This window comes from Mixophyes fleayi, chromosome 5 (genome assembly GCF_038048845.1).
Source record: "Mixophyes fleayi isolate aMixFle1 chromosome 5, aMixFle1.hap1, whole genome shotgun sequence".
NCBI lineage: Eukaryota > Metazoa > Chordata > Amphibia > Anura > Limnodynastidae > Mixophyes > Mixophyes fleayi.
The window spans coordinates 187,373,208-187,393,862 of record NC_134406.1 but is presented as its reverse complement, the minus strand read 5'-3'; the positions used below and the strand labels follow the sequence as shown (position 1 = coordinate 187,393,862).

General features: G+C 40.7%; 1 protein-coding gene across 1 annotated transcript in view; it reads left to right on the top strand.

Annotated features, from left to right (window-relative positions):
- The window catches only part of LOC142159505 (cytidine monophosphate-N-acetylneuraminic acid hydroxylase-like), a 158,814-nt gene that overhangs the window by 6,048 nt on the left and 132,111 nt on the right, over window positions 1–20,655 (top strand). The window contains exon 4 of the mRNA XM_075214400.1: window positions 5,777–5,886. Coding sequence (XP_075070501.1) covers window positions 5,777–5,886 — 110 coding nt within the window. The remainder of the gene's footprint in view (window positions 1–5,776; window positions 5,887–20,655) is intronic.

The following is a 20,655-nucleotide window of genomic DNA, read 5'->3' as shown; positions in this document are numbered from 1 at the left end:
TTTTTTCTTTCAACAAGAAGGAGAGGATTTCCTTTTAGGAACTAGAAGAACTTTCTTCCTCATTCTTGTTTTAATAATTGGCATTCTGCTGGGTGCTTTTTATCATTGAAATCAACGTTATATCTAACCTCATCAGCACAGACTCTGGGACCGCTACTAAGTGCCTGTCTGCATTATAGACAGCCAGACATCCCTGCTTCATGTGAGTAACGGCTACCAATTTCATTTTTGCTTTCATTTTTGCTTGCATTTTTCATCATCACCAACATTTTTATTTTTATTTTACAACTCTGGACATTATATTTCCTTACATTTTCTTTTTGCGGTTCATATCAATTGTCATTTCATATTTTAGTAGCTTGCAAGTGCACTCTAACCATATTTGCAATCACACTGAGTTTGTAGTGTTTTTTACCATTATCATTGTTTTCAGCAGTGTCAATTGATGCATGTTAATTGTTTAACACATCTAAGCTGTCTCGTTCCGGCCGGAGCGTATTGTGGACCTATCCATATTAAATTGATATATCTTTCCTTTACAAGCGCCCAGAACCTGACTATTTTTATACGTATCTAACATTGTTGGGAGTTTAGGGGTCCCCCATACACTCTCAGGTTCGCATTTGGCTGCTTCATATATTTGGAGGAAGTGCAGCCTATCCCATTTTTTCAACCTCTCAGAATCGATACTGAAAGAGAAAAGTAAAGACTAATAGTGCATATTTGTCGCGGGCACTAGGAGTCTTGCCCAGGAATACACCAGATGACTGGGCTTACCAGAGTAGTGAGGTTCACACAACGGTCCTCTGGTAGCAGGGTGACTAGCAAAACATATATCACAGCAGATGGAGAGAGGATGCCAATAAATAATAGGAAAGTCAGTGACTTGCAGCAATCTTGGTCAATGAATCAGCGACTAGCTGATATAGTGTAAAAGGCAGATTTGAACACGGAGATCAGGATGGACGTGAGTAGATGCAGGGAGGTAGCAGGGAAGTCAGTGGTCTGCGTACAGCAAGTTGTACCACTGCTTATGGTGAAGAGACTTGTCCAGGTGCAGGTAGGTAGCGGGGAAGTCAGTGGTCTGCGCACAGCAAGTTGTACCACTGCTTATGGTGAGAAGACTTGTCCAGGTGCAGGTAGGTAGCGGGGAAGTCAGTGGTCTGCGTATAGCAAGTTGTACCACTGCTTAATAGGTGAGGATGTGTACAGGTGTCGATGAGTGGAAGCATACAAAGGATAATAGGATGCAGACACTGAGAGCACAGAGGAACTTGATCCCAATAGATATGCAGCGTATCCAACAAAGTCTATATAACGGTATGTGTGGCGCTGCTTGGTAGAGACTTGCTCAGCACAGATATGCAGGCCAATAATGGATAGTCAATCACAATTATGCATCTAACGACTGAGTAGTACGGTTAATTCCAAACAGGTATGCAGCGTAACAATAACAGTCTATAGCGGGTATGGATACCGCTGCTGAGAGTGGAAACTTGTTCTAGCGGATATGCAGAGTAAACATAGAAAGTCAATAACAGATAGGCATACCGCTATTCAGTAGAACAGTCTGTCCACAGGGAGATGCAGGAACTGCAGAGACGCTGGACGGCAGAGACGAGTGTAGGAACCACAGGTGAGTAGATCTGGAAATCAGAGTCCAGCTGAGGACACAGGCAGGAAACAGGAGACTATAGCAGGTATGGAAACCAGCGATGAGTAGCACAGGGAATCCACAGGAACTGAAGACACTAGTAGTACACAGGAGATAGTAGCGGGTATGGAAACCAGCAATGAGTAGATCAGGAATCAGCAGGAAACTGAAGACACTAGTAGAACACAGGAGACACCTTCAGAGACTCACAGGGAATGAGACTCCAAGATCAGGCAATGAGGTAATGAGCACAGGTGCCTTAAATAGGGAGTTGCCTGATCAACCAATTTAGATTAAAAGCAACAGTCACAAGAGTTCTTGGGAGCTGCGCATGCGCAGACCATCAGGATGGCGGACGGTCGCATTTCAGGATAGGTGCCGGCAGGAAGGCTAGGGAGCCACGCACCAGCGCAGAGGCACTCACGGTCCGGTGAGTGACAATCTTTTATGTGAGATAATGCACTATTAGTTTATATATCAGAAATTTGAGATTCATTTTTATCACTACTAATTCCTGGAATTTGTGGAGGACACATATCGAGTTTCAAAGAAGATATATATGTTGTACTATACCATGGACTTTTGAGAACTGTGAGCGCCAGCTCTGTCACCATTTGTTATTGTTCCAGTTGTAGGGCACAGGGCCTACAGGAGTCAGGACTGGAGAGTGGGAGGAGTCAGGATTACTTGGTAACCCCCCCCCTATAAGAAAAGTCTAGATATATCCCTGGTATTGATTAATAGCTGACAGGACACCTGGTTTATCATCAACATCGCGGCTCCATTAGGAACAAGTCTTTGTCAGCTATAGGGCTTTTATTTTTCCCCGAAAATGATTGCAAGTTGGAAGAAAGAAGAAGACCCCCCTAGATTTAGGTGAGAAATAAATGGGTAAAAGAGTGTTTTTATTTCTCAATATTCATTGACTGGTACACTGCAGCTTCCATCTAGCGAATTGCACAGTGCGATTAATTGAACTGAACTTATGCCTATCAATCTCAGTTCTGTAATGAGCTTGGGCTTTCCCCTCCTGAAATCGCTCCATCGCTTCTGCAGCTGCATGATGGAGCAGTTCTAAACGCAGCCGCCTGCGGACAGCCCGGTAAGCATTGAGCTTTTGCTCGTTACTGACATACTGACTACGGACCACAAGCAACGATCAAGTGTTGCTGTCAGGAACCGCAGCTCGGCATAAGTGAATGTGGCAGACCTCACGTTTACAAGTGAATAAGACTTTTCAATGTCCTGCACACCTATTGGTTCTTGCTGCACATAGGTGCGTCTGCACGTCACTCGCAGAACACTTCAATACCATTTGCAAATTGGTTGACTCACCTCTCCATTAAATTATCTGCTCTGGCACAATCAAGCAATTAGGAATGTGACAAAGTCCCTCTGCTTGCGCACCTGCATCTGCTATAAAACAGCTGGAGAATCAATCATTCAGCCATGCCATTTTGTGAAATCAAATTGTTGTAGCTGCTTTGAAAATCAACATTGAAATTATTGGTAAGTACCAGTCCCTATGTTTGACCCTTCACATGGGATGTAAGGAAAGTGACTAATGAATGTTTTAAATTTATAGGTAATGCCTGAGCTCGGACAACCAGGACCTTGTCAGACCTTTGGCTCCTCCACTGCAGGGACTAAGCAGAGACAGTCACTTTTTTTTCTAAGCAAGAGACAGAAATCCTCATTTAGCTGGTGGTGGAGAGGCTCCACTCCACCAGTCACCAGCTCTCAGCACTGTCCAAACATAGAATTTGGGCATGTAATAACGACGCAGGTCAATGCCGCAGCTCCTATAAGACGCGCGTTGGCTGAGGTAAAAAAAGGTTATTTTTGCATCATGTCCCACTAATTAAGAGATATTGTTAATTGATTTTAAAAATTAAGAGAAGGTATTGTTTTTATTTTCAATCTTGTTTTCTTGGATCTTTTCTCTCAGGTGGCAAGACATTAAACATTGCTTAAAGGGCAAGTTGAGGGACCTCCGCAAGCTCACACAACAGGCAGTGGTCTCCCAGTCCTTCTGACCTCTGTCCCCTTGAGACTACGGCATAAGCCTGTATCAATGATGAGATGGTGCAAGGGGTGGGCCGCATGGACACCGGACACAGTTCACCACTCTTGGATCCTCTAACATCACCAAATAAATTTGAATGGATTATAGCTTTTAGCGTTAAGTAAACTAACTTTATTTGGACTAAACAAACAAAAACAAATGTCATATATATGCTGGTGGATACAGTAAGATGTAATGAGGCTAGCTTTTTCAATTCACACACACACACACACACACACACACACACACAATTATATGAATAATTTGTTACCACACAAAATTTAGGCAGATACTTTAGAGAATGAACAGGTGGAAGAGACCCATGATGTTGAAGAGCATCAGATGGAACAGGAAGCAAAAGTCATTGGCCAGTACTCACTATTCAAATGCTACCAAAATCTTGTTGCATCCAACCTCACAATTCAGCACAACACCAAGGAAATAAACAATACCCTCACCCGTATGGAGCACAATTTACAGAGTAACCTGACCACAATTAACAGTACCCTCACCTGTCTAACTGACCTTATTGCTCAATATATCACTACAAACCCGCCAGCACTAATTTCCAATTTTCAATCCAATCCATCGTCCCTACTTCACCACACCACAGTCTCTACCACAAGTTCCTACCCAAATGCACCATCCTTACTCTCACAAGTTTTACAGTCCAGCACCACTGGCCTCTCCAGGCCAAATTGATTGGTTTTCCAGAAATCCATTTCACCACAAACAACATTTATCACAACCCCCTATTTTGTAAATCAGCCTATATATCGCCAAAACATACTTACCAATCTAACCCTGACCCCCCTGCCCCCACCTGCACCCCTGCCCCCACCTGCCATCTCTATCCCCACCTGCCATCTCTGCCCCCTCTGCCAGATCTGCCCCCTCTGCCAGATCTGCCCCCACCTTCCATCTCTGCCCCCTCTGCCATCTCTGCCCCCTCTGCCAGATCTGCCCTCCCCTGCCATCTCTGCCCCCTCTGCCATATCTGACCCACCTGCCATCTCTGCCACCTCTGCCATCTCTGCCAGATCTGCCCCCTGCCATCTCTGCTTTCTCTGTTAATCAATTGACTTCAAAATCACAGGTAACCAGAAGCCAGATGCATCCCAAACCATCACCAAACTTGTCAACAGGTGCGAAGAGGACACGGAAATCCAAATAATTTTTATTTTACCCCCCGAATTATAGCACGTAGCCATTACTTATTTTGAGAATTTTGTTACAGTTTGAAAATAAACAATTTGATGTTATACTTTACATTTATGTAATTTTTTTCTTTGCAAAAAACAATAATGATTTACAGGCAAAGTAGGTGGCCAGGACATATTCTTTAAATGTCGCTGAATCACCAGAATCAGGTCCGTTCGATGAAGCGTGGTGTGCATCTGTATGTGTTTACGATTGACAGTGGGGATATAAACTAGACCCCTAACAGGTGCAGCCTTTATACCTGGAACCCCGCTTTGTTGTTTGTGTGCCTGAACCTGATTTTCTGATGTTCCTGCCATGGAACGCCCTCATTGTTAAACAAGTACAGCCACACGCTCCTTCCTCTCTCTGTTCATTCCCCGAACTTGTACACTGTAGTAAGTGTCTTTTTGCTTCTGCATACGCAGCAGCTTTGCTTTTGTTGATGGACGTATTTCCCAGTTCTGCGCATACATAGATGGATTTTGTGGATAATACACTCAAGAAAGGCAGATAAGTGCCTCAATGACTCACTGTCTAATAAAAAAATATTAATAATTTCAGTTGTTACATTACGGTAACACGAAGAGAAATGGTAACAAATGAGATAATCGTGTTATCTCAGGTGTCCCTGTAATGTTTGCTGCACTGATATGTTACAAATAGGAGGGTCCAGTTGTCAAGCAGAGATGCAAGGACTGCGCTCCACATAATTGTTTTATGTGATAGGAGATGTACAGGTTTCATGAAGTGATTTTGTATGTTTATACTTTATAGTATATTTATTGTCAGATGTGTATAACTCAAAAGAAATAAATCATAGTAGCAATTAATTTATACCATTTATTCTTGTACAGTCATTGAAAGATATGAAGAAAATGGTCTGTCACTTGTTGAACTAAATCCCCCAAATCCCTGGGATACTGATCCCCGAATTCCATGGGATTTGGCAATCGGAGAGCTACAGGTAAGATTTTTTATGTTTAGTTACTTGGTAGACAATGGACGCCATACAAGAGTATATCATTTTAATATATAGAACTGTATTTCTTATGGAAATATAAATTGGGAATTGTTCAAGAATGGAGCCATAATGGGACTGAGTCATTAAGGCACGTAAGTGCCTTCCTGGCTGCGAATAGGCTTTGCTTACACCTGTAGTCAACAATGAACGGATCTCAAGATTTTAAAACCCCTCCATGCTCTACTACACATGATGCTCCTGTAGCAGACTGCGGGTCCAGCAGCATTATAGCTGCTGGACTGTATAATAATAGAATTAAAAATAAAAATGTATGGGGTCCCCCGTCCAAACACTATTAACTCTCGTGTTGCCAGGCTAGTGCTGGTAATCGCAAATTTGGGGGGAAAAATGTGTGGGGTCCACCCTATTTTACGAAAACCAGCACTAGGCAAGCCAGCTGGGGCTCAGGGCACTATAGCAGGGGAACCCGCAGCAGGGGGTCCCCTTGACATAATGTTCAGAACAGGGCTGAATTCCCTAGGTTGTGGGGTCCACAAAAAAAATGTTCAGGCCCCCCCTCTAGGGACACCCAGCCCTGTGCTGAAAGCACTAGGGCTCTTCCCATCCCCCTTGTAATAAAATGGTTAATGTGTATGAAAACAAAATTTTCATATGTGGAACTACAAGTCCCAGCCACCACGGGCTGCCATTAACAATCTGGGCATGTTGGTACTTGTAAAGCTACAAACACCAGCAAACACATGGCAGCCAGGGCATGCTGGCTCTTGTAGAACCACAAGTGCCAGCATGCCTTCACACACAAGGCCCGCTGAACCATGTAGTTCCACAAGCTAAAATTAAAAAAAAACACACCCCTAGTTTATTAAAAATTAAATAAACTAACTAAAATCTAAATGAATCAGACACCTCTTTGTTACCACATATTGTTATTAAAAATAACAAATCCTTATATAGTTACCATCTGATGTCTTTATCTGAAAGTGATCCAATCTTTCTAAGCTGATCTAAGATTTTAATCCAGATTGCTTGAATTCATAAAAAACATAATATTCCCAGGTCCTGTAGTTGTCCCAAAAAAAATCATCCAAAATATATTTAAAAAAACCCAAAATATGATCCAAAGGCTATTGAAAATAATGTTCTTTTTCTCTTTCTTGAAGCCAAAATATTCCTCAGGATAATGGTTGGCAAAAAAATAAACCATTAAACAGGACAACCCTAAACTATAACTTCTATGAGAGATCACCCACCGCAGAATGAAATATTAAGAGACTGGAGGTCTGTTTATAACCTAGGAGGTTTCTAATGACAGCTTGGGCCCCATTTAACTTTCCCATAGCTAATATTGTTATGTCACAAATTGGAATTTATGTGTCATATGCATACATACATTAAACTTAGTATGTAAGGATATAGAGATAGAGATCCTGAACCAAGTTAAGTTGGCACTACCCATGCACAGTTAGAGGAGTCTAATGTGACACCAGTGTTCACCAGCTACTGCTTTTCTGCATGCTGATCTTGGCCCTTGGGGTGAGTGTTAAGCGTAAATCAAATGTGGGATGAAACCAAGATGTAGAACTGGAACCGTAAAGTGAGCTGCTCAGACCAAAATGGATGTTACCAATGAACTCAAATGGTCACCAAAACCGTCAGATTCCCAGGAGGTGACTTGGAATCCAATTAGGAATTGTAAGCTGGACAGCATAGTAAACAACAATGAATGAATTTACTGAGGAATAACCATCAAAACCTACTGCACAAGTACAGGAGCCAGGGACACTATGAGGTAATGTCTACTGACATAGATACCAGCTATAGCGTCCTAGAGATGCACAGAGTGTCTATATATGTCGGTAGTCATTACCTCAGTTTAAATAATGTTCCAAAAACATGGCGGAAACTCGCAGCTTGATAAATTTACCCCCAAATCTTGCAGAACTTGTGAAATAGGCAGTTTACAGCAGGAACTTTGGAAGGTTAAAGTTTAAAGGCTGCAAGAAAAGGGATGACACCCATACATGGTAACAAATGGAGAAGAAGTGGAGGCTTTGTGATAATGGTTATTGTGAGCATATTCAGCACAGAGTAAAAAGTCCACCTGGTTGCCTTGATTGGCAGAGGAATAAATTCTTATGAAAGTCTACCAATCCTGATTCACCCTTTCAGATTGTCTATTAGATTGAGGATGATGATCTGAGAAATGTAATTGTATACCAAGACATTTACACACAGATTGCCAGAATATTGAGACAAATTTTATACCTTGTTCAGAGATTATTTCTTGTGGGCAGACATACAATCAGAATAGCTCTTTCACAACGATAGTTGCTAGAGTTGAGGCATTAGGAAGGCCAGGCATTGAAATGAACTGAGCAACATTGGAGAAGAGATTAACCACTACCCACATGGTGTTACAGCCCTTACTGATTGTAAGGAGAAACTCAGTCACATGGTGACAATTTCCCAGGAAGTAAGTTAATGGGACAGTCCCACTCTGTGTAGGGAGAAAGTTGTTTAGATTGTTCCTTAAGGAATACACCATGAAAGCTGCAGAAGGAGGAGTAATAGTGGTAAAATCAGAATGGGATATCGTAGAAGAATGTCTAAGAGGAAGAACTCTTTTTAGGTATGCATCTTGAAAATCAGAGCCTTAAACTAGGACATACAGTGCCCACAATCCAAAGTGGGCGAATGAAACTGAAGCCATGGTAAACCCAAAAAGACTGGACAAGAGGCCTCTGGAATAACAAGAAATGAATTAATCTCCATGTGTAAAGCCCCCATCAGAGTCAATGGAGCCATACAGAAATGAATCCTAGCTTCAGGAATTCTATTGCCATCGATCGCAGTTAAAAAAAAATCAGAGGTTTGATGGGCATCACAGGAAGAGTTCATTTGGAAACCAAGCAATAAACAATAATGTTCCCTTCAGTGCCAGAATCCAAGAAAGCAAATAGAGATATGGAACTGGAAGGATACATAAAAGAAGCAGAGATCGAAAAATGATTTATTTATACTGTACAACAGAAATTCATAACTAACTAACCGGGCCTCCCCTTAAACCAGTTAGGACTTGAAATTCAGTGAACACTTGGGACAGTTACTGATAATATGGCCAGATTCTGCACAATATAAAAACAGATTGCTCTTGAGTCTTCTCTCTTGTTCTTCAGCGGATAAAGGTGAACACACAACTGTATTGGCTCTTCTTGAGATTGAGGAGGATTTTAAAAATGAGGAGCTAGTTTAATCACTGAGTGGCGAGAATTCTCTTTGTCTTTAGATCGTTTTCGAAAGTGTATGTTAATTTTGTTACACAGGGAGATTAAGTTGTCAAGTGATGTGGGTAATTCCCAAGAGGCAAGTTTGTTTTTAATTCAGTCTGAGAGACCTTGCCAAAAGGCAGCTACTAATGCTTCATTGTTCCATTGTAAGTTGAGACGAGAGTGTGGAACTGCACAACATGTTGACCAACTGAATGAGACCCTTGCTGTAAACATAGAATACCAGCAGCTGCAAAGGATGCCCATCCGGGCTTATCAAATATCTTCTGAAAAGTCTCTAAGAATAGAGTGCATTTAGTTCTAAGAGAGGTTAACATTTGCCCAGTGAGAAGCGAGATGATGTAAACCACTTTGGCCTTCTCTGAAGAAAAATTGTCTTTAAGCAATTGAAAATGTATTGCTCACTGGTTTTCGGAAACCACAAATTTTTCTAGGATATTTGTCTGGAGTTAGAATCCACAGCTGGGAGGACCCTGCAGAAGATAAGAGCTTGAGGCACAGGTGGTGGAGATATAACCGAGGCTGCAAGAGGCAGAGTTCTCAGTGTGTATTTGTAAAGAACCATAACGTGTAGATAAGCCTTGCAAACACTGCACTAACTTAAGGCATTCTTGGCTCTCAATTCGGTCAAACAAATGTTGGAGTAAATCTTGAGGAGAGGGATTCCCAGCTGGACCTATGTTGTCAAGCACAGTATATTATCAGGATCTACAGATCCTGAATCAGCTTAAATAGGCACTACCCATGTCTAGGTTGCTGAGTTTAACGTGACACTGGTGTTCGCCGGCTATGGGCTTTACTGCATGTGCCACACAGATGACAGACCCTGAGTGGGTCTTAAGCATACTTTGAATGCGGGGTGAAATCAAGGTGTAGAACAGTAAATTGAGCTGCTCAGACCAAAATGGATTTAACCAATGAACTCAAGAGGTTAGCAGAAATGGCAGATTCCTAGGAGGTAACTTGGAATCCAATTAGCAACTGTAGTCGGACAGCTGTGTAAATAATAATGGGCAAAATTACTGAGGAATACCCAACAGAGTACAGGAGCCAGGAATACTATGATGTAATAACTAATGACACAGATACACGCTCTGCCCTCACAGACATGTACAGAGAGGTGTAAATAATATGTCAAAAGCACATGGGTGGGAAGGAGCCCTGAGCAACCATGTGACCGCATCTACAAAAAAATTATCATGCATGCACATCCAAGATAGAGTCCAGGTGTGATGCCGCTGGGGAGGAGATCTTACTGTGCTGTGTATCAGAAAAGGAAAAGCATACCACACTCATGTAAGTCCGATGAGTAACAGCAGTTGCGTGTCAAGCTATGGAGTGGGGAACTCTTATAATAGGCAGAACTGGGAAAGGGAATGGGTATTATTTACTTTTGTGGACTAGGTTCAATATATACCTCAAGAAATGGTATGTTTATTAACAAAAACAACAAAAAAAAATTAAGCAACAAGATATTTAAAAGATAATTCGATTTCCTAAGTAAAACATTCTGCCATTGGGTTGGCAGAAGTTTGGAGTACAGCTGACATGGTTGGGTCCCTCTCGGCTCCTGTTCCTTTTTTCAAATAGACAGCATGTTGTCCACTGACAATATTCTGCCAGCGTAATGCTCAGGAAGGAGAAGATGATTCTCACTGTTATTCATTCATAACGTAGTACTGGTGCAGTTAATTAGTAATCACCCGGTTTGTTCTTCCAATCACAGGAAGTACATTAATTTCTAGCAACCAAATGTCAACTTGCTGTTACCTGCTGTCAGGGCTGGATTAAGGGTTCGGGCCGCCCTAGGCTAATACACCCATAGCAATGTTTACGTCCGTATTCAGCAACAAACAAAATATCATACCACACATGCCCAACAAGTAATTAATGCACATAGGGAGCTATATCTGATGTTCACCATATCATATAATACATATATTATATTATATCTGGAACTCATTACTGAATATTAGGGAGTAAAGGGAGTATTCTCCAGCATTCAAATGTAGACTGTTTGTATCGATCTCTATTGCTTGTTCTTGCAGCTTTGTTGTTGTTTCACTGGCTTCCAGAAAGTTGATGTCCTGTTTTGTAAATCTGCAAAAATTTTATTATAATGCAAAGTATTAACAAACCCTGAATGATTAGGTTCTTCAGTTCAAACACAACACTAAATCTTCCACCAAACACAGGAATATATAGAGAATAAAATATCTGAAAATTTATTGTCAAAGAACTATAATCAAATACAAACATCTGCCAGCCCATCTAACTAGTATTTAGCAGTCTAGGGACCACATGGAACATCCTTGTAACCGCCACACAATTCGGAGAACATCCTTGTGAGCGCCACACAATACAGAGTTCATTCTCATGACCACCACTCAATACAGAGACATACATCACCCGCAGCTAATTCATAGCACCCCCAGTCAATTCATCACCCTCTCTTCGTTTCATCACCAGCCTTTCAATATTATCCAAAGGTACACCTTTTGTGATGAATGATCCAAAGTACTTAAATAGGATATAATAATCCAGTTCCAATCAGTTATTGCACATTAATTAAGAATTTGAATTACCTAACATGCAGTTAATCTGTCTGGCCACTTGCTGCGGCAAGTCATCACAAAAGGTGCACTTTTGCATAATATTGAAAGACTTTATTTTATCTATTTACATCAGCACGCCAAAACTTTTCCTAAGAGTCTCTACATGTCATTTTCTTAGTTGAACTCTCATTAGTGATCATGGAGATTACAAAATCAAATGAGTTCTTGAGTTTTATCATTTTCAAAACTTATTGGAACAACATTGCTATTACAACTTACACTTGTGTTCCTTTTTTATTATCTTAAGCTCACATTCAGTAATTTTTTTATATGTGTATTTTTAAGATACTTTTTCATTTATTTAGATGTGATACTGTTTATATATAAATAAATTCTATCTAATATACATTTTCAGCATCGTGTTTAGCATGGTTATATTTTAACCACTTTTATCACCTCCTCCCTATCATTTCATGTCACCAGCATGCAGCACAACAGCAGGCTCACTTATCTGCTGACAGTCCTCCCCTCTCTCAGCAAAGCACAGGCAGTGGTCTTCATTACCAGATCACCACACGTGGCAAACAGCTAGGAGGCAAAACGGATTGATTACTGATAGCTGCCTCTCATTAACCCATTAACTTGCTGAAAGGGTTAAGCAGACATTATATCAGCCAATCAATCATTATCATCATCAACATCATCCTTTATTTTAAAAGCTCCAGAAATTTCATAATGCCGGACAATCATCTTACATCTATGACAAACACGGATACAATAAACACAATAAAATCTACATGAATACATTTAAGTATAATAACAAACTTGAATAGTCATGATCCAGCAATTATAGCTAGCACAGATACAGATAAATTTCCATGCGTTTGACTGAGCAGACAGTAGAAGATTCAGCTTAAGAGATAATAATGGTCACATGAGGGAGACAGGCATCAGACATAGGGTGAAGAGGATCCTGCCTGTGAGAGCTTACAGTTATAGCCAAAAGTTTTGAGAATGACACAAATATTTTTCACAAAGTGTGCTGCCTCAGTTTATATGATGGCAATTTGCATATACTCCAGAATGTCCCTCTTTGCCATGACAATGAACTTGATCCCAAAAACAACATTTCCACAGCATTTCAGCCCTGCCACAAAAGGACCAGTTGACATCAGGTCAGTGATTCTCTCGTTAACCCTGTTGAGAATGCTAACGAGGACAAGGCTGGAGATCACACTATCATGCTGACTGAGTTAGAATAACAGACGGGAAGCTTTAAAAGGAGGGTGGTGCTTGAAATCATTGCTCTTCCTCTGTTAATCATGGTTAACTGCAAGGAAACAGGTGCAGTCATCATTGCTTTGCACAAAAAGGGCTTCACAGGGAAGGAATTGCTGCTAGTAAGATTCCACCTAAATCAACCATTTATCGGATCATCAAGAACTTCAAGGAGAGAGGTTCAATAGTTGTTAAGAAGGCTTCAGGGTGTCCAAGAAGGTCCAGTAAGCGCCAGGACGATCTCCTAAAGTTGATTCAGCTGCGTGATCGGGGCACCACCAGTGCAGAGCTTGCTCAGGAATGGCAGCAGCAGGTGTGAGTGTATCTGCACGCACAGTGAGGCGAAGACTTTTGGAGGATGGCCTGGTGTCAAGAAGGTCAACAAAAAAGCCACTTCTTTCTGGGAAAAACATCAGGGACAGACTGATATTCTGCAAAAGGTGCAGGGATTAGACTGCTGAGGACTAGGGGTAAAGTCATTTTATCTGATGAATCTCTTTTCAGATTGTTTGGGACATCTGGAAAAAATTTTGTCCCGTGTCATGCCAACAGTAAAACATCCGGAGACCATTCATATGTGGGACACAAAGATGGAAGCATAGCATTTTGGGGAAGGCCCTTTACTATTCCAACATGACTGTGCCCCAGTGCACAAAGCAAGGACTACAAAGACATGGTTTGGGGAGTTCGGTGTGGAAGAACTTGACTGGCCCACATACAGCCCTGACCTCAACCCTATCTAACACCTTTGGGATGAACTGGAACAAAGATTGCAAGCCAGACCTTCTCGTCCAACATCAGTGCCTGACATGATCAAATGCTGTGTTTTATTACCTGGGCTAAATGCTTACCTGTACACAGCTTTTAAAGGCAAGTCATTCCAAAGCACTAGCAGCAATGGGACACCTGGGTCTCAGCTAACACAAGTTGAAAAGTTGGATTTCATTAATGTAAAGAACTAAAGAATGGGGTGCAAGAGGGTTGGGACTTACACTATACAAACAAAAAAGGCATTGATCCTCTCCATGTGTGTGTGTATTTATATATATATATATATATATATATATATATATATATATATATATATATAAACACACACACACACATATATATATATATATATATATATATATATATATATATATCTCTATTATATATATTTACAGTGGCAAGAGCACAACATCTTGCTCCATTTTAATGTCAGGATGGTGCTGTACTTGGCGACATAAATATTTCATACAGCTTCTTGTGGCCCTAAACACTAAATAGAGAAAAGCTCTCTAGACACCAGCCAACTTTTTTAACAACAATCACCCTGAACCATGAAAACTAGGGGCTAGATTTACTAAGTTGCGGGTTTGAGAAAGTGGGGATGTTGCCTATGGCAACCAATCAGATTCTAGCTGTCATTTTGTAGAAGGTACTAAATAAATGAAAGCTAGAATCTTATTGGTTGCTATAGGCAACATCCCCACTTTTTCAAACCCGCAGCTTAGTAAATCTAGCCCTAGGTTGTTATACTTGATACTCCTTCCACAGGCCTAGCTTGATGGACAGGGGACACTCCCACCTTCCCTTTAAAAGGGAGTTCTCCTCAGCTGCTGTTCATTGATTGCTGCAGATACACCCTGTCAGTCTGCTGTTAGCTGTGGGGAAAAAGACACTTTAAAACTATGTAAGTTAGATCAGACTCCATACTATTATGTCACACACTGTGTATGTATGTATATATATATATATATATATATATATATATCCACACACACAATACTGTGCAAAAGTTTTAGGCAGGTGTGGAAAAAATGCTGCAAAGTAAGAATGCTTTCAAAAATAAGGGTGTTCATACTTTATTTGTATGAATTACCACAATGCAAGGTGAAATCTAACTCAAATCAATATTTGGTGTAACCACCCTTTGTCTTCACAACGGCATCGATGCATTGATTCTTCTAGGTACAATGGCACGCAGTTTTTGAAGGCACTCAGCAGGGAGATTGGAGAACTAACCACAGATCTTATGTGGATGTAGGCTTGCTCAAATCCTTCTGTCTCTTCTTGTAATCCCAGACAGACTTGGTGATGTTGAGATCAGGGCTCTATGGGGGCCTAACCACAAAAGGAGGAGCGCAAAGCACCAGGTACTTAAAAGTTGACAATTTATTAGATGACAACAATATAAAACAGGATAAGCAATAATATTCAAAAGCTTATAACATTAATAACATGGTATTGGATAATTACATAATAAGCAGACCTAATCTATTGCATAATCAGGATACTTGGTCACAATTGAATAATATCTAATATCATAGGATATAACTGGCAATGCCGTTCAGGGGATCCAACCCACGGGTTTTGAGAATAAAAAAGATTGTGATGATCTTGGAGCTAAAACAAAGGACAAAAAGAGCCGCTTGTATCAATATTCCAAATTGGGAATCACCGTTTAGATGTAATCTTTTCCCCACATATGTCCAGCTGGTTATTGGTAGTTAGCCGGAAAAAGAGATGGCTTGGTACGATATACAATTAGAGCATCCCCCATAGGGTGCAATCAGACATCATAAAATCAAGTTAGTGTTGTGATTTTGGACGTTACCGGTAATAGTATTTCCAAATCTAGTATCGATAATCACATTGCTCGTGATCCATAACCGTGCCCAATAGAACTAGATTTTGTAGGCACTAGGAAAGTCCATGCATATATACTTAGCTTCACTTTGTGAATTCATGGATATCGGATCCCGATGTAAAGTAATTCAAAAGGCTCCAGCAGATATGATTGACAGTCAGCGGGAAGATACCCAGCATAGATCCCAAATCGACTTTTAGTGGTAGGCTGGCCAGCACCTGATAAGGGTTTTGAGATATATCAATCGTTCCTCTATGGGGGCCATATCATCACTACCAGGACTCCTTGTTCTTCTTTACGATGAAAATAGTTCTTAATGACATTGGCTGTATGTTTGGGATTGTTGTCCTGCTGCAGAATAAATTTGGAGCCAATCAGATGCCTCCCTGATGGTATTACATGATGGATTATACCTGATTGTATTTATCAACATTGAGGACACCATTAATCCTGACCAAATGCCCAACTCCATTTGCTGGAATGCAGCCCCAAACTTGCAAGGAACCTTCACCAGGCTTCACTGTTGCTTGCAGACACTCATTATTGTACCGCTCTCCAGCTCTTAAGCGAATAAACTGCCTTCTGCTATAGCCAATTATTTAAAATTTTGACTCATTAGTCCAGAGCACCTGCTGCTATTTTTATGCACCTATGTTTTTTGGCATAGTTGAGTCACTTGGCCTTGTTTCCACGTCAAAGGTTGTCTTTTTGGACGCAATTCTTCCACGAAGACCCCTTCTGCCCAGACTTCTCCGGACAGTACATGGGTGTACACTTTTACTCCAGTTCTGAGCCAAAGACATTAGCAGCAGTGACAAGGAGGGCCCTATGGTTATGCCCATGGACAGTGGACGCCCAGTCAAAGAACAATTTGGCTAACCTTCCATTTGAAAGAGTTTTTTTAAGGGGGGGGATTAGGTTCTATGATACATAAGTTGTCTGTTGGGAAAACAAACAGATTCCCACAGGTTCGCAGAACTAAAAATGTTCCATCTTCATCCTTTTGACAGCCATTTAAGGAGGAGAACAGCTAATAGCCAGGAAGGCAATAATCTAGACAAAATGTCTACCCTGCACCTAGACAGTCCTTTTAATCATTCAGACCAAAGAATGGCAGAGTAAATCAAACTTCAATGACTATTATCAGGAGTAGCCCACATTTTTCAGAAGTGTGGACCTCCTCCATTTCAGATGTGGGTGATGAACATTTTAAAAATGGGATACAGAATAGAATTCAGAAGAAATTTCTTTGTCCAGTCAAAATTAAATCAAGATAGAGATACAAGTGTTAGACGAAATATGCAAGGTATATTGGAAAATCAAAGCAATATCTCAAGATTCCCCAGAGCAAGAATAGTTTTTATTCCAAACTTTTCCATGTCAGGAAAGCTTCAGGAGATTTTGGTACAGATCTGGATTTGAGAAGACTCAACAAGTCAAGCATTTTCAAATGGAATCAGTGACTTCCATTGTAAGAACCATCACAAGGGGACTTTATGACATCTATAGTCCATTAAGATGCTTATTTTCATGTTCTTTTAGCAATATGGCACAGGAAATTTCTCAGTTCCTGGATAAGGGGGGGCATTTTCAGTTTGCCTGCCTGCCTTTCGTGCTGGTGACATCCCAGAGACCTTTCACCAAAGTATAAGACACATTGGTAGGAAAACTAAGGAAACAAGGAATCAAGATATAGCTATATCTAGAAAATTTTCTTCTGGTGGGTGAATCAGAAAGGATAGGTAACCTCAAAACAGCCTAGGTAATATTATTTCTTCAACAACACGGATGGATGATGAACAAGTTAAAGAGTCATCTTGTACCAACACAACAGATTTGGGAGTCCAAATAGACACCATAAGAAGCAAGATATCATTGTCAGATCAAAGTTGTGCCAAAATTCTATATCTGGCAAGGACAGATTTATTATCAGAAAATGATAAGGAGAGGGCTGAAATGGGAGTTATCCCATGTGCAACTAGGCACAGGAAGGATCTCCAACTGGAGCTCTTAAAGAGGTGGGATCATAAAAATATCTCATTGGACCAAATTATTAAGTCAGATTCCACCAAAAGATCTCTCAACTGGTGGAGAAGCTCAAAATTAGGAATGTCACTTTCAGAGCTGAAGTGCTTAATATTCACAACAGAATCCAGTGTGACAGAATGGGGAGCAATTCTTCAAGCAAAATAAGGGCATGGTCCCAGACAGAAAAGAAATTGCATATAAACATCTTGGAAACCAGAGTCGTTTGGAAAGCAATCTATGTCCCTGGTGGTAGTCATAAAGTGTCAAGGAGGAACCAGAAGCAGAGCAATGATGTCAGATATAGCAAGAATAAATATTTGCACAGAAAAGAATGTAATGACACTATCAGCTTTACATGTAGCAGGCAATCAGAACATACTAGCCGACTACCTCAGTCGCACACAAATCCATCCAGGAGAGTGGAGTCTAAGCCAGGAGGTATTCCAGCTTCTAATAAACATGCTTTTGCTTCCATAAGAAGACATAATGACGACAAACCAGAATGCCACAAAAGTTTCAGGAATAGATGCTTTAGCACTTCCATGGATGTTGCAACTGGGATGCATCTTCCCTCCATTTCCTCTCATTCCTCATGTCCTGAGGAAAATCAGGAAGGAGAAAGCAGAAGGTTTAGCTATTCTTTCATTTTGGCCAACGCGTCCCTGGAAATTCTCAGAGAAAGGTCATGACCTCTACCTCTTTGGGCGGTTTTACTAAACTAAGGTCCAGTTTTACATCAAAATTCAAAACATCTGGCTTTCATGGCTTTGAGAGTGAGAGGGAGTTACTCGGCGATAAAGGAGTTTTAGAATCAGTGATCGGTACACTCCTGTAAGCTGGGAAATATAATTCTTCCATTATCTACTATAGAATATGGAGTCTAAAGTTAATCCAACTACAGCGACTATTCCTCACATTTTCAATTACTTACAAAATGGACTTAAAAAAGTGTTGCTTTAGCCACACTAAAGGTACACTTAAGAGTCGTCCTGGATACCAAATTAGCTTTCAAAATAACTAATTTATTTTTTTAAAGCGGTCCTTCAGTCAGAATGTCTGTGGCTTAATGGGACCTCAAGCTAGTTTTCAATATGCTTATGGATAACCAATTTGAACCACTATAAGAAGTACCAGTGAAATAGATGACTTTAAAAGTGTGATTTCTGCTGGCAGTGACTTGGTGTTGCAAGCCAATCCTACTTTTCTACCAAACGCAGTAGCTATATAATACCCATTAATCAAGGAGTAGTGCTACCAGCTTTCTTCTCACAACCTAAATATGAAAAAGATAAAAAAAAACTGCATTCATTAGATCTGGTCAGGGTCATTTCTATATTCTTGACTAGAACACAGAAGTTCAGAAAAAAAGAACAACACTTTGTGATGCCTGCAGGCCACCAAAAATGATATGTTCCCTCTAAACAAGTTATGTTCAGATTGATCAGAGAAGTAATCATACAGGCATACAAGAGGACTGGGCAGTCAGTACCCAGGGCCGCCATCAGGGGGGTACGAGGGGTACTGTTGTACCGGGCCCGGGCTCACCAGGGGGCCCGGTACAACAGCTCAGCACAGACGCCTGTGACAGATCACATGATCGCAGGGGGGATGATTCCTCCACCCCTGCGATCGGATCCTGGTGCCTGGCTGTCACGGTGACAGCCAGGCTGAAGACAGAATAGCGGAGACCAGCGGCGGGCCCCAGGTAAGTATGTGTTGCTCATGGGGGGGGGGGCCCGGGTAGCACGGGGGGCCTGTACTGGGCCTGATTTTTTTCTGAAGGCGGCCCTGTCAGTACCTAAAGTACTAAAAGCCAATTCTATACGAGCGGTAGCTACATCTTGGTCAAAAAAGGCTCAGGCTTCTTTGACAGTGTTGTGCAACATTTTCCAGTAATTATCACCCTGATCTTTTATCATCAGGAGATTTGCAATTTGGTAGACCTGTTCTTCAGTGAGCCACTAAATAAATTCTTTATGTAGCATATACTGACTATTGGTTCTTTGATGTCCCACCTCTGTGTATTGATTAGATGTATCCCATAGTAAAGGTTGCCATGGAGGAGTGAAGGAGAAAATGCAAGTGATCTAACTGCTAATTCTCATAGTAAAGGCTGGCATTGAGTACTTCGAGGAATGGAATTAACGGTGAGATAATTTTACATTTTACTCATCCCATCTAGAAATGTTTTCTTTTTTTTTTTATTGTAATTCATGATACGTAACTTATCCATAAAAATCATTCAGCATGTACATAGGATCAGTATATTCCTTAAAATATTTTAAATTTTCTTTTCCACATAACTTTTCAATAGATATTAGATAGTGTGTTTCTGTCTAGGGAATTTCAACTGTAAGTTCCAAGAAGGATGGGACAGGTGTGAAAGATTACATATTCTCTTTTTAATATGATTGACATTATCATCATCATCATCATTTATTTATATAGCGCCACTGGTTCCGCAGCTCTGTACAGCGAACTCATTCACATCAGTCCCTGCCCCATTGGAGCTTACAGTCTAAATTCCCTAACATACACACACAGACAGACTAGGGTCAATTTTTATAACAGCCAATTAACCTATTAGTATGTTTTTGGAGTGTGTGAGGAAACCGGAGCACCCGGAGGAAACCCACGCTAACACGGGAGAACATACAAACTCCACACAGATAAGGCCATGGTTGGGATTTGAACTCATGACCCCAGCGCTGTGAGGCAGAAGTGCTAACCACTTAGCCACCATGCTGCCCCACTATATAAATAAACAATAATAACCACATGTTACCATTTATAGACAGAAAACATTTGATATTAAAATTAAGACATATATACATTTAATACTTAATACTTAATATTTAATACTTAATATACTAATTTATTGATAATTATTTATTACTGAGCATGATACCCCAGGTAAGTAACCTTATGAAACCAGTTTGGGGTGTAATGATCCTTTAACTGAGCTAGTAGG